General features: G+C 41.2%; 1 protein-coding gene across 2 annotated transcripts in view; it reads right to left on the minus strand.

Moving 5' to 3' along the window:
• The window catches only part of KIAA2012 (KIAA2012 ortholog), a 110,109-nt gene that overhangs the window by 1,703 nt on the left and 93,246 nt on the right, over positions 1-15,160 (minus strand). For both annotated transcript variants that reach the window (XM_047870605.1, XM_047870604.1), the window contains exons 16-23: positions 12,563-12,653; positions 9,527-9,683; positions 8,677-8,679; positions 7,406-7,520; positions 5,658-5,995; positions 3,525-3,724; positions 2,735-2,907; positions 1,709-1,928 (exon numbers count right to left, since the gene is read on the minus strand). In XM_047870605.1, coding sequence (XP_047726561.1) covers positions 1,709-1,928; positions 2,735-2,907; positions 3,525-3,724; positions 5,658-5,995; positions 7,406-7,520; positions 8,677-8,679; positions 9,527-9,683; positions 12,563-12,653 — 1,297 coding nt within the window. The remainder of the gene's footprint in view (positions 1-1,708; positions 1,929-2,734; positions 2,908-3,524; positions 3,725-5,657; positions 5,996-7,405; positions 7,521-8,676; positions 8,680-9,526; positions 9,684-12,562; positions 12,654-15,160) is intronic.

The raw sequence follows: 15,160 nt of genomic DNA on the forward strand, positions 1-15,160 counted from the left end.
TTGGTGGAGTGAGACTCTACCCCTCACACACCACTTTAGTCACTAGGTTTTCTGCTTTCAGCTACTTGGACTAGCCTTAGTTTTGCTTGCTTTTGGTCTCAATACTTAAGAACCCAGTCCTGCTGCTGTGATACATGGAATACATAATTTTGAAATTGAATCAAGACTTCTCTAACGATTTGTTTTGTAGTTCACACAACAGCTGGAAAACAACAGAAAACCATCTGAGTAAAGTCCAGGAGAGGAACAACTCTGGTTAGGTTGGAAAACCTCAAAATAGAATTGTTCTGGCTGCCTTCTCTTTTTGGTCCCTTAAAGAGTTTACATTCAGCTTAAGTTGTAGAAAATACATTGCAGGGAGTAAACTGTTTACAGTCAAGATTGGACTCACATGGTTTTCTGTGTTGTGCTTCTTTGCCCTTCAATTTTGATAGTTCTAAAGGGGGATGTCTATTTGTTGCTTTCACTAAGGAGTAGAAATACATGAGAAAGCAACTATAGAAGACCTAGTTTTTAAAGAGTCAGTTGAGGGGCGCCTGGGTGGCTCAGTTGGTTAAACGTCCACTTCTTGATTTCAGCTCAGGTCATGATTTCACAGCTCATGAGATCAAGCCATGTGTTGGGCTCTGTGCTGACGGTGCAGAGCCTGCTTGGGATTCTCCCTCTCCCTCTCTCTCTGCCCCTAACCCTCCTTGTGCACATGCCCTCTCTCTCTCAAATATTTTAAAAAAGTAAACAAAAAAGTTCTTTCTTAAAAAAAAGTTGAAACCACATTCCTCAAGAAATTCTATTATCAACGATGATGAAATGATCATTACTATTTTTAGAGAAAAGGGGGAAAATGTCATTGGCCCTTGAGAACTAACTAATTCTGTGCTATTTCTCCTAACAAGGCTCTCATGAGATCTGGTCTTAGCTTACTAATATGACCTCATCTGAAAGTATTCTTTGTGCCTTGTTCACTTCATTCCAGCCATACTGACTTTCTTATATTCTTCCAACATGCCAGTCTCCTTCCTTTGAACCTTTGCACTTAGAACCTTTGCCTGTAGAATATTTTTCTTCCAGATGTTTATGTGGCTAACTCCTTGTCATTCAGGTCTCACCTTATATCCACTTTTTCTGAGAAGTTTTGCCCTGGCTGAGCAATCTAACCTAAGCCTCCTGCAATCCTATCACATGTTTAAAATGTTTTCTGTATAGCATCTGTTACTGGCTAAAACAAATCTTTATTTTTATTTATTTGTCTCCCTGCCCCAGCACTAGAATATAAATGCCATGGGAGAAGAGACATCTGTCTTGCTCACTCCTGAATTCCCAGTGGTTACAATAGGTAACCAAAAAATACCAAGGACAGTGGTTCAGAATCAGGGGTCTAAGATGTGGTCCTGGTACTGCCTCTAACACTATTGGGCCTTGATCAAGATCCTTCCCTTCTTCGGGACTCAGTTTTCTCATCTGTAAACCAGAGGGCTGAGATAGATGAAATCTAAACTCCCAGCTTCAATACAAGTTATATAAGCCATGAAGCAATTCTGTGACATTTGCAGCAAAAGAGCCTTTTGTTTTTTAGTTCTTCCAAAACAAGCTTATGGAAAGTGGGAGAACTTCACTTGTCCAAAGGCAGTGCAAGTGTAGTACTAGCACCAGGGAATCAAGACCTTGAAACAATCCCCCTATGGCAACTGTTGCCCAAATAAGCCCCTACCTGGCTTGTTCCTGCACCTGTTTCATAGCTTCCTCCAGGGCCAGCCTTGCTGCTTCCTCTTCCCTTTGCCTTCTCTCCTCTGCTTCCTGCTGAGCCTTCTCTTCTGCTTCCTGTTTCCTCCGCTGGTACTCTAGCCGTTCTTCTTCAGCCATTTCCATCAGGCGTTTTTGTTCTTCTGCTAACTGTATTTCCAATTCCCTCTGCCTTTGCTTCTCAGCCTCTGCAGAATAGAAAGGGAGTAGGCTCATCAGGGGTCTCATTACTGGAGAAAACAGTTCTCTCACTGTGATTCCCAGGGACTCCCCATGAGATTGTGCTGCCTACCTGCCAGCAGGCTGCCAGATCCTCTGTGGGGATCATATTGGGGTTAAATTATAAATTTAAGAGTCCTTAAGTGTCAAGCACCTACACTGTGCAATTAGTACAAAACCTTAGGGGAGAATTTTCCAGAGCCTGGGGTACTCACAGGTGGTATGCAGATCATTGGGGAGGGGCGTCAGATCAGGGTCTGGAGAAACCGGGTGCTTACTCAGCTGGACTGACCAGCCTATAAAGAGTGTCATCTACTGACGTTCCTTCCACTTCCTCAAAAGTGAGGCAGTAGAGATTCCACATTTAAGCACCTGAAAGGCTGCCCTGAAGCTATCCGGATGTTTTGTTTCTATCTGCTAGGGAAAGAAGCAAGGGGCAGGGCTATGTCTCCAGTTTAGGCACCTCCCGAGCAATGCTAAAAGGGCAATGGGAGGGGCAGAATCCCAGTTTGGGAGATGACTGAATTGGGAGCGGGACCCAAGAGTCATTTCCACAAGTGAGTCTGTCTTAGTTTGATCTTCTAGCTCAACTCACTGCAGTCACACATTAATCAATCACTTTGGAAAAAAAATAGCTTATACATTTAGAGTGCTTCACACACTAGGCCTAGATAGGAATAACTCTGGGGAGATTCAAGTGAACACCCACAGTGGGATAAAAATACTTCTGCCCCAGATAGACAGGAGATGCAGATTCCTCCAGAACGTCCCTCACCAGCCCTCTCGGCTTCCTCCTGCTGCTTTTTTCTCTGCAGTTCTTGCAGTTTCCTCCGGAATTTGTCCTGTTGCTGCCGGAGTCTCTCCTGGGCCACTTGCAACTGACGCTGCTGCTTCCTCTCCTCCTCCTCCTGCCGCTGCCGTTCTTCTTCGAGTCTCTGTTTCCTCAGCCTGAGAAAACCCACAAGATGGTCAGGGAAATGGCGGAAAGCACGGGGGCAACCTTGTGAGACTAGCTGGCAGGCAGTGCCCCTGGTGGAGGCCCTGCAGCTACAGGCCACACGGAGCATCCCATTCAGAGGACAGTGGGGTTTCTAAGGGAAGCCTGAGTAAAGAGCAGAAGCAAGAGCACAACCAGCCCGGAACCAGAAGCCTGAAGTTTCACCAGACAGCCCTGTGCTCTGGGGGTAGGGGACTTAAGTTCCCAGAGCTTCATTTTCCATTCTTACAAGATGAATCTTGAAACTCCAGTCTCACAGAAGAATATTAAATTAGATGAGTCAATGCCTCTGAGAGAACCTAGCGCAATGCAGACAGTCGTAGGGGCTCAACAAACGTTTGCTGGGCTGCGTCACCAAGCCCTCCCAGGAAGACTCTAATGGTCAGGACACCACACCTGATCTTTGGGCCAGGTTGTTCCTAGGATAACTGAGGACAGAGGAAAATGAGATGTGCTGTTTTACTACCGGGCATTAGCCTCAGAACCAACTCTGTCCCTGGTGGAGGTTAACCCCAGCCTCTTCCTGCTGCCTCCTGGTGTGGCCACAGCCTCCCGCTGCTCCACCCACCGGATCTCCTCCGCGCGGGCGCGTTGCTCCAGCTCCAGCTCCTCCTTCATCTTCTCTGCCCTCTCCAGCTGCTCCTGCAAGAGCTGCCTCTGCTCTTCCTGCTCCCTTCTCTTCCTCTCCACCTCCAAGCGTCTCATCTCAGCCCTCTCTGCTCGCAGCCTGTCCCTGGAAGCTTCTTGCTCTCTCTTGGCGAGGAGGGTCTGTGGAACCAGAGTGCTCTTTAGTGAAAGGGAGAGCGTGTCTCAAGGGTGAGCCCTCCTCCACCCCACCGGGTACGTTGTCTCTCATCAGAGATGGAGTCATTGAGTGCTTTCCCCACAGACCGCAGCCTCTGGCTTGGGCTCTGGGGTCTGACTGGCCTGGGTCCAAGTTTCTTACTTGCTTCAGGATTTGGAGGTCACAACTTAATTTCCCTGACATTGTCTTCTTCTTGGGGCTGTTACTGGGATTAATTGAATTAGTGAAAGTGCCAAAATAATGTCTGACACATCATATGTCTGGAGTTTTCAATGCTAGCTGCACTTTATGGACACGTAAGGAGCTTTTAAAAGTTACTTGAGGCCAAGGCCCCACCCACCAATTCAATGGGAATATCTAGGTGGGAGGCCTTGGTTTTAAAAAGCTTCTCAGGTGATCCTAGTGAAGCCCTGGGACCCACAGGTTCTAGACAAAGGCTATCTTACCAGGGACGGTTTTAGATATAAATGTGTTAGACTTACATTTAATCCCATGCAAACCCACTTTCTCAGCGAAAGGTTCCCTCGGTTTATGTGAAGTGTTTTAGCTTTCTTTTTCTCCCTATTGTCCCCGCCACAGTCAGAAGCCACAAGGGCAATTTTGAATGCAACTCTTCTATGGGAGCTCGGTGTATCCAACTTGGGGTGAAACTTCCTGGCTTTTTAGCCTGTGCAGAGGCAGAACAGTACTATGGATTAACGATAAAGCTAAGAAATTCTGATTGTCTGGCAGGCTCAGGAATGTTCTACCCACAGCTTAAAATTTTCATCTGTGGTGTAGAGCAGAATTCCATAGTGTAGGCAGCTGGGAATATTGGGAACTATAAAGTCAAGATCTTTCTTGAAATCCTTTTTGGAAGACCATGGATTATAAAATAAAGAAAAATATAATGATTTAAAACTGACAAGAACCCTGATTTTAGAGCCAAAGGACCTGGGTTTAAGTCTTGGCTCTATGATTTTATGGTTGTGTGGCTTCTGGAAATGGTCTCTTATCTCCAAGCCTCAGTTTCTAGGTCTCTGAAATGGGGATAACTACATCTGGCTCACAAGTGTGGCTGTAAAGATTAAATGAGATTCAGCAGAGTTGTACCATACATACATGTAACTTATGTGAGTTCAACCATAGTGGTTTAGCTGTGGGTATAATTGTAGTGTTTAAAGATACTCTCTTCCCCCCTACAACAAGACCTCTAAATGCAGTTTGGCACCTTCATCTCAGTGGGAAAAACTGTGATTTATCCCAAGAGCAGAGGAAAAATTGGTTGGGTTGGTCTTATTGAGAGATGTATCTGTATGGTATTATTTTTATTCACTGCAGGGATTTTCAAGGGTAATATTCCTTACACTGACTCAGTTTTTTCTCTTAAATACCTGACATTAGAATCAAGGCTCCTGGAACAAAATTACTTCTATATGCCAAAGCACCTTGTAAAGACAGACATGTGTGTATAAACTGCCTGTGGCACAGCTGTGTGCCACAGAAAAGCAAATCAGGAAAGGAGAAATTTCCATAGCCTTTGGGAGGCAGGCAAAGATTTAGTTCCAGGCCAAGTCAGGGATATGCATGTACTTGGCTCTGATGGCCAGAACCCACCTTTCCCTGTGACTGTGAGGCCTGTGCCAACTTCCTGCTCTTTAAGGGATGAGTATATGCTGTGGCAGTTTGGGGGCCTCACAGAATGCATCATTTCAGAGGGGCTTTGACAAATTGTGTCTTGGATCAGCTCTGGCTTCTTAAAGGGTCAGAAGGTATCAAAGTAGAACAAATAAAACCATTATGAGGTACTGCTGTTTCAACAACTGCAATATGATTTGGGGCTGTTTTTCCCACATCTGCAGTTGTACGAGTGAGAACAGAAATCTCTCTGGCCAAACTGAGAATATTGGACCTCACCTTGGAAGGGTCATCATAGCTTCTTCCTTCTTTAGATTCCGTGTTTCTAGTGACAGGTACAGTCTGCATGGGTGATGATCTTCCATCTATGGACACTTGGCTCTCCGGAGCATCATACTTGGCAGAAAGCCAAGGGTCCTCTACAAGAGAACTGGAAGGAGAGAAACCTCTATCTGAAGTGTCTTCTATTTCCTTAGAGTTAATGATATCAGGCCCATTCAGTTCTGCTGCTATTTCCAGATTCCTTTCCTTCCGTATCCTTTTCCTTTTGGCTCTTGGATTCCTTTCTTTGGGAATTAGCCCTGATTTCTTTTCAGTCTTTGATTCCTTTGACTTTCCTGGAGGAGAATAATTGGGGAGACAGAAGTGTAGCTAAGTAAATGTGATCTCTGTATCCTTTTCAGTAGCTTTTAGACTTTAGTGTGCAATGGAATTACTTGGGGTGAAGATTACTAAGCCCCAATCCTAGAGTCGGACTCTGTAGGAATCTGCATTTTCACAGGCACTCCAAGTGTTTTGAGAAGGGTAGTGCACAGACCACCCTTTGAGAAACTGCCTTATCCTATGTGGATCAACTGTCTTGTTACTAAAAAAGTTGTTTCACTCTGACCTATGGTAGAGGCAAGACTCTCCAGAGGAAAAACTACAGATACAGATGGAAAGTCCTGTCTCAAGAGTCTGGCTTGAGGTTGTAGCTTTGTAACCTGGCAAAGCTTAAGCCTTCCATACTCTAAGAACTCTTCCTCAATTCACCTCTGGGGACTTCAAGTATTTCTTTTTCCCAGTCCTGCCAATGCAAACCAAGTTATGGGCTACAACTATGTAAAGTCAGCAAGACTTTAAAAAGTAAATCTCAAAAATAGATTGAGCCTAGGAGATGATCCAGTGTCATCCTTTCTGACAACCTTTGATTTGTCTTCTGAATCATGTGGCCAGGAAAGAGCAGGTGTAAATTTTAGGCTAAAGAAAGTTTTCAGAAGCATGGGAATATAAATTTCTAGTAAGGTGCAACACAGGGAACCAAGAAGAAAAATGGTAACTGGGGTAATAATTCAGAGCTTGTTTTATCCTTCCCCTTCCCAATGCTTTCACTGCCCAATTCTCAAATTATGGTACAGTTATTAGTTCATAGAGACCATGGTAAGAGCATGTATTTGGATCCACCACTTTACTGTTTGATCTGTTTGGGGTTATGCAAGCCACTCAATCTCTGTCAAGCCTCAACCACTACATGATATAATAATAGCACTTACTTTATGGAGATGTTTTAAGGATTTCATGATGTCATATATGCAGGGCTCTTAGTACAGTGCGTATTCAGTAAATAGGTGCTATTGTTATTTCCTCTCTTGATCACAGGTCTCTGGGTAACCCTGGTTTCCTCTCTCCTCTTCTCTATCTCCTAAGATACTCACATGAAGTAAGTCTGCAATACTGTCTTGGCCAAGGTAGTCAAAAAGACAGGAGAGCCAAAGCATAAGAGACTCTTAAAAACTGAGAACAAACTGAGGGTTGATGGGGGGTGGGAGGGAGGAGAGGGTAGGTGATGGGCATTGAAGAAGGCACCTTTTGGGATGAGCACTGGGTGTTGTATGGAAACCAATTTGACAATAAATTTCATATATTAAAAAAAAAGACTCAAAATTAGGTAGTTTGTCTCATTAGATTCATGATGATTCTCTGTGACACCTCTCAGCTCCCATTAGGTGTCTTTTCCTGGGTCATTCCTCAAGAGCACACTGCCTTACCAACAGAAGCCTCTGCTTTCCTGTGGACCTTTCCTTCTCTCTCCCCTTGGGGTGCCTTGGACTTGTCTGTCTTGGTTCTTTTCTTTCTCTTGTCTTTGCCAATCAACTCCATCTCCTAAAGGTGAAAAATTAAGGAAAGGACCATGATATGAGTAGGAAACAAACAAACAAAAAACCCATCAAAGGGTGACTATGTTGAACAAGACAGAATGGCTTAGATGGAATTTCTGGGTTCCACATGAAGCTGGAGAGCGAGTCTTAGAATGGAGCTGGTGAGGAGATCCTAAGGTTCAGCCTTTCATTTAAAACTGCTAGGTATAATGTCATAGGAGGAAAGAGGAACAGAATACACTTTATGATTGTCCCCTTCTTGGATGCTAAATCATGATCTACAGAAGTGGATCAAAGTGAAGCACTTTTCAACTTTGATAGATTGCTATTGCTACAATTAATGTTTAACTAGTTTAAATCAGAGCCAGCTTTATTCACTCTTGCATCATTTGCTAACTTTCCAGAAGTTTCTCAAGCAGACGACCACAGCCATGTCAGTCTTTACCTTTCCCTATGGGCTGGGACAACAATGGAGATTCCTCCAAAGAGAGGATGGCAGAATGGGTACCTTAGTACCTGTGATATTTTGACATAAGAAATATATACTTGTCTTCATCCCCAGTCTCTGGCACAGAATTCCTAAAACCATTGTAATTTCTGGAGCATAAATGTGAAAAGAGTGGCTTTTGTTATTCACTAACAAACCCCTTTTTAAAAAAAAAAAATTTTTTTTTAACGTTTATTTATTTTTGAGACAGAGAGAGACAGTGCATGAACAGGGGAGGGGCAGAGAGAGAGGGAGGCACAGAATCTGAAACAGGCTCCAGGCTCTGAGCTGTCAGCACAGAGCCCGACGCGGGGCTCGAATTCACAGACCGTAAGATCATGACCTGAGCCGAAGTCGGACGCTTAACCAACCAAGCCACCCAGGTGCCCCACTAACAAACCCCTTTCAACCACACCTGAGATTGTATTAATGAGATGATTTTGGAAAGCACCTAAGGTGGGGGGTTGCTGGTTGCTACCCCTCTAATAACCAACCATGTTGGTTGGAGCTTTCAGCTCAACATTCCCAACTTCAGAGGAGGGAGAAAAGACTAGAGGTTGAGTTAAGTACCATCTGCCAATGCTTTTATCAGTCAATGGCTATGTAATGAAGCCTCCATGAAAACCTGAAGCAAAGGAGTTTGGATGGCTTCTGAGTTGGTGAACACATCCACATGCTAGGAGAGTGGCACACTTCAAACTCCATGGAGAGTGAAGCGCCTGCTTTTGGGACCTTGCCCTATGTATCTCTTCATCTGGTTGTTCCTTTGTATCCTTTAAAATATCCTTTGTGAGAGGCATCTGCCTGGTTTAGTCAGTGGAACGTGCAACTCTTGATCTTGGGGTTGTAAGTTCAAGCCCCAAGCTGGTTGTAGAAATTACTTAAAACTGTTTAAAAAAATATCTTTTGTAATAAATCAATTATAGTAAGTAAATGTTTTTCTGAGTTTTGTGAGCCATTCTAACAAATTGTCAAAGCTGAAGAAGGGGTTGTGGGAACCCTCTATTTATAGCTTGTTGGTCAGAAGTACGGTGACAACCTGGGACTTGTGACTAGTGTCTGAAGTTGGAGCAGTCTTGTAGGACTGAGCTTACCCTTAACCTGTGGAGTCTGTGCTAACTCCAGGTAGTGTCAGAATTGAATTGTAGGACAGACATCCCTTCCCCACGCAAAAAAAGGACTGGATACCCAATTGGTGTCCTTCGAGCTGGAGAATTGATCGATGTGGAAAAAGACTCCATACATCTGGTGTCAGAAGTGGTGTGTGTAGGAAAACTGAAGTTTTCTATTAGCACCTTTGTAAAATTAGAAATGGGCACCCCATCCTTCAGAAGGATGCAGCCCAATGCTGGGGTTCAGGGCATGGTTTGTTAACCACAGAATGGGTTTCAGCTCTCACTTGCCCCCATTGTAGGTACCCTTGTGTATATACTAAGCAATACATACAACTGTCCATGATACCCCTAATGAGAGCAACATCCAGGCAGGGCTTTTGGAACAAGCTGGTAGGTGTTTACACTTACATTTATGTTGGCTAGTGCCTGGTGGTTGAATGATCTTGGTTCGGTTTTCTCTTCTCTTCCTCTTGGAAGAAGAGATGTGTCTTTAGGACCCAACCTCTCTAGGGACTCATGTCCTGGGAGTCTTCTTTGTAGATGATGTACATCATAATCTCTGCCACTTTAAGAAAGAGCAAAACAACAGGACCAAACTAAAAAACAAAACAAAACAAACCCCACAAAACTAGTGGACAAGGAAAAGGAAAAGTGAACAAACATTGTTTCTGTGGCACTGTGTTGGGCATGTTACACACTTGGTCAACCCTCTTTTTCTCAACACATCCCTGAATAAGGGAGATTAGAAATTTGAGTCTTCATTTTTGGGGTTCTCTCCAGCTTAATCCTCAATTTAGGGAGCAGAAGAAATAGTTTGTCTCCCTGTGGTTGCATATCTATGCCTTTAATTGAATGACACAGGGTTATCTAACTGAAATTTCTTCTATCAAAGGCTTAGCTGAAAAATACATGACCTTTAAGAAAGAGTCTTAGGCATGAACAGACACTTTTCAAAAAAAAAAAAAACATCCAAATGACTAACAGACACATGAAAAAATGTTAAACATCACTCATCATTAGGGAAACACAAATCAAAACCACTATGAGATAGCACCTGAAACCTGTCAGAATGGCTAAAATTAGTAACTTAGGCAACAGATGTTGGTGAGGATGCAGAGAAAGGGGAACACTTTTGCACTGCTGGTGGCAATGCAAACTGGTGCAGCCACTTTGGAAAACAGTATGGAGGTCCCTCAAAAAAATTAAAAATAGAACTATCCTACGACCCAGCAATTGTACTACTAGGTATTTATCCAAAGGATACAAAAATGGTGATTCGAAGAGGCACACACACCCCAGTGTTTATGGCAGCACTATTGACAATAGTCAAAGTATGGGAAGAGCCTAAATGTCCATTGACTGATGAATGGATAAAGAAGATGTCGTGTATATATAGATGTATATGTATATACATACATACATACACAATGGAAAACTACTTGGCAATCAAAAAGAATGAAATCTTGCCATTTGCAACAATGTGGATGGAACTAGAGTGTATTATGCTAAGCAAAATAAATCAGAGAAAGACAAATATCATATGATTTCATTCATATGTGGAATTTAAGATACAAAATAGATAAACATAAGGGAAGGGAAGATAATATAAAAACAGAGAGGGAGACAAACCATGAGAGACTCCCAAATACACAGAACAAACTTATGGTTGCTGGTGGGGTGTTGGTTGGGGGAAGGGCAAGGGGCATTAAGGAGGACACTGGTTGGGATGAGCATTGGGTGTTATATGTAAATGATGAATCACTAAATTCTATTCCTGAAAAATAAATAAACAAATACATACATAAAATTTGATTAAAAAATAGTCTTAGGAACATGCAACTATCCATCCATTCTTTTATGCCCTCTGAATTCTATTCTTTTTTTTTTTTTTTTGAGTTCTATTCTTGGTCAAAACTAGCCACCAAAAGGTCATGTGCTGTGTTTGTGTGATCCCTTGTAGAATTGCAGTCACTGACTATCTGCCTTGAGAATAACTGACTTATGTTCTCTGGGTAAAAAGGTCACTAAGAAATAGCTATGTGGTTTCAGTAACAGCTGCAGCAGCAGCTACTGTGTGCCAAACCTGGTTCTGGGCATTTGATTTTTTAGCCAAATCAATATTTTGTTCATTGTGCTGTGCTAGTACAGGGTCTTACTATAGAAACTTGAGAAATATTTGTTGCATGAGGTAAAAACGGAATTTCCTGTAAACACATGGGTCTTTAAATCATTCAATGTCACTCTATAAAAACCCACAGAAGGTGTATCCTTTAGAATTTAGTGCTAGGAAAATCTTTATTTCCCTTGAGGAACAGGTATGCTGCAAATGAGAACCACAAACCTGTGTTACTACTACAGCTACTACTACTACTACTTCTCCTCCTCCTCCTCCTCCTTTTTTTGTTTTTATATTCAGGAATCTCTGTATCAAATCTGGAAGTCTGATCTTTAGTCACAATGACTCTAATTACTTTTGTTGGGTGTTGATATTCTTTTTTCTTTTCCTCTGGATTAAAGATTTTTTTTCTTTTTGGTTATCTCACTTTGGCTTGTTTTTGTTTTTGTTTTTTGTTTTTGTTTTTGTTTTTGTTTTTGTTTTGCTGATGAGGTTGTTGTAAGCCATTTAAATCCATTGTGGAAGAAACTGAGGTATAAAAGTTGAAAACTGGAATTTTTCAGATAGCTGCCTCCCCCCATCAAGTGCCTTTCTTTCTTTGTTCCTAAGGATCATAAATCCTTTTTGACTCAGGAGGGGACACCTACATCAAGAGGCAGGTGAGGTCAGGTTGTCAAGTCACTGATGCTCATGGGAGGTCACAATAGGCTATAGTTCCAGCTGCCACTGCCAAATGGGGTTTAGGAGCTGACTGGCCAAGCTGCTGGTTAGTGAGCTCATTGGAAGGACATAGTGAGCACATAGGAAGCACTTACTACATGTCAGCAATTAGTTTTAGTATTTTTAAGTATTATTTATTTTACCCAAAGCAGAGTGAATGTGTAGAGGAGAAACCAAGTTGAATTGACAGAAATCACCTTACTAGGCATGTCTGTAGATCCCAGTTATGTAGACAAAGGGAGAAAGCTGCTTCCACACTGTTAAACTTCACTTTTCACCCACCCAGCGAAAGAATATGGCTTATGTAGGAAACATGTCACAATATAATTCTCCCCAAGAATCCGTTTCTTAGACAACAATTCTGGCTGTTAGAGAATGCAGTTAGCCTGAAAATCTTCATGCTTAGAAAAAACAGAAATGAAATAATTAAAAACAAAAATGAGGGGTCTCTGGCTGGCTCAGTCAGTAAAGCAGGCAACTCTTGATTTCAGGGTCATGAGTTTGAGCCCCATATTGGGCGTTGAGATTACTTTAAAAAGAAAAAAGAAAAAAGAAAAAAATGAAATAAAAGTAGAGCAGTCCATATCATTACAGCTTCTAACACTTACGTCTTTTGGACAGTATCTGACTTGAAGGTCTGGATGTGATCATCCAGGGAAGCACTAGGAGGGTCAAGGTTCATATTCCTCAGCTCCTGGTCTGTGAAGACAAAGAGGATCCTTAACAGCCAAAGACAATAGACAACAATCCCAGACATGGGAAAATGTCTACCTGGTTAGTAGTCAATGACATGCAAATTAGCACAATAAAGTATGTTATGCCTAGAAAATTAGCAAATCCTGCACAAACCAGTGCTGGCACAAGGCAAGTGACATTAAAATTAGTAGACCCTTTGGGAAAGTGCTACGACAGTGTGTACCAAGAACCAGAAAAATGTTCTAGTCTTTGATCAGGAATCTTACTCCTGGATATTTATCATGAAGAAATAATTCAAAAGGACAAGCTTTTTGTACAAAGTTTTTATAACTTTGTTATTAATAATGAAAAATCTCCCCAACAATGGGAGATTGGGGAAGCAATTTATGATGCATTAATTTGACATTTAAAATTATGGTTTAAAAGATAAGCAATATGGAAAACATGACATAAAGAAGTAAAAATGTAAAATATAGAATATTGTGGTAGAACACTATAAAATATGTATGTAAATGAATAAGGGCTGGAAGAGAAAACAAAAAGAAAATAATAGATTAGGAAGTTTATATTTGTTTAAATTTTTTCTTAAAATCCTAGTGTGATTATAACATTGAAAATGAAATTGCTTAAAAAACCCCAAACATTACAACTCAATAGCAAAAAAACCCAAACAATCCAATTAAAAAATAGGCAGATAATCTAAACAGACATTTTCCAAAGAAGACATACAGATGGCTAACAGGCACATGAAAAGATGTTCAACATCACTAATTATGAGGGAAATGCTATTCAGTGAGATATCACCTCCTACCTGTTAGAATAGTTAGTATCAAAAAGACAAGAAATAAGTACTGACAAGGATGTGGGGAAAGAGGAACCCTTGTGCTCTGTTGGTAGGAATGTAAATTAGTGCAGCTTCTATGGGAAACAGTATGTAGCTTCTTCAACTACATACAACTTAACTTCTGAGTATTTATCCAAAGAAAATGAAAACACTAATTCAAAAAGATATATGCCCTACATTCATTGCAGCCTTATTTACAATAGCCAAATATGGCAACGACCTAAGTGTCCATTGATGGATGAATGGATAAAGAAGATGTGGTATATATACAAAAAAAGCCATAAAAAAGAAAGAAATCCTACCATTTGCAAATACACGGATGGGCCTTGAGGGTATTATGCTAAATGAAATAAGTCAGAGAAAAACAGATACTGCCTGATTTCATTTATATGTGGAATCTAAAAAAAAAAAAACTAAACGAACAAACAAAACAAAACTCATAGATACAGGGAACAGATTCGTGGTTGCCAGCAGGGAAGAGGGTTGGGAACTGAGAGAAATAGGTGAAGGGGATCAAGCAGTAATAACTTATATATATAGGGGCGCTTGGATGGCTCAGTCATTTGAGCATCAGGACTCCAGATTTTGGCTCAGGTCATGATATGGTTCATGGGTTCAAGCCCTGCGTTGAGCTCTATGTGTTGACAGTGTAGCACCTACTTGGGATTCTCTCTCATCCCCTCTCTCTCTGCCTTCCCCTGCTTGCTCTCTCTCTATCTCTGTCTTTCTCTCAAAATAAATAAACTTAAAAAAACCTTAGATATACAATATAAATAAGTCATGGGGATATAATGTAAAGCATGGTGACTATAGTCAATAATATTTAGCACATTTGAAAGTTGCAAAGAGTAAATCTTAAAAGTTCTCATCACAAGGAAAAAATTTTTTTGTAACTGTATGATGACTGTTGATAACTAGACTTATTGTGGTGATCACTTTGTGGTGTATACAAATATCAAATTATTATGTTGTATACCTGAAACTAATATAATGCTACATATCTATTTTCTCTCAATTTTAAAAATTTTAATTAAAATAAAAAAATGAAAAACAAATGTTACCCTATAAGGAAGGCTTACTCAGGCTACACAGCTATCACTCTTTGCTGGACTCTCTCAAGACCAAACTGGGTAGCTCTTTATTTTTTATTTTGGGGGGGTAGGCAAGAGAGAGAGAGAGAGAGAGAGAGAGAGAGAGAATCCCAAGCAGGCTCCATGCTCAGCATGGAGCTTGACGCTGGGCTCAAGCTCATGACCCTGGGATCATGACCTGAGCCTAAATCAAGAATCAGACACTCAATCGACTGAGCCACCTAGGTGCCCCTGGGTAACTCCTTTAAAATGAGAAGAGTCCTCAGATTAAGACTTCATATTGGACTAGGCTACCTTTTATTTCACTTTAAACAATATTTTTATTATGAAAGATATATTTCATTGCAGAAAATTTGAAAAACAGAAGCACAAGGAAGAAAAAATAACTCACAATCAACACATAATTATTAGAATGACTAAAATGACTGACTATACTTAGTATTGACAAAGAGGCAAAGGAACTAGAACTCTCATTTACTGCTAGTTGGAATGTAAGATGGAACAGTGACTTAGGAAAGTAGTTTGGCAGTTTCTTTTTTCTTTTTAATGTTTATTTATTTATTTTGAAAGAGAGT

This window comes from Prionailurus viverrinus, chromosome C1, assembly GCF_022837055.1.
Source record: "Prionailurus viverrinus isolate Anna chromosome C1, UM_Priviv_1.0, whole genome shotgun sequence".
NCBI classification, from domain to species: Eukaryota; Metazoa; Chordata; class Mammalia; order Carnivora; family Felidae; genus Prionailurus; species Prionailurus viverrinus.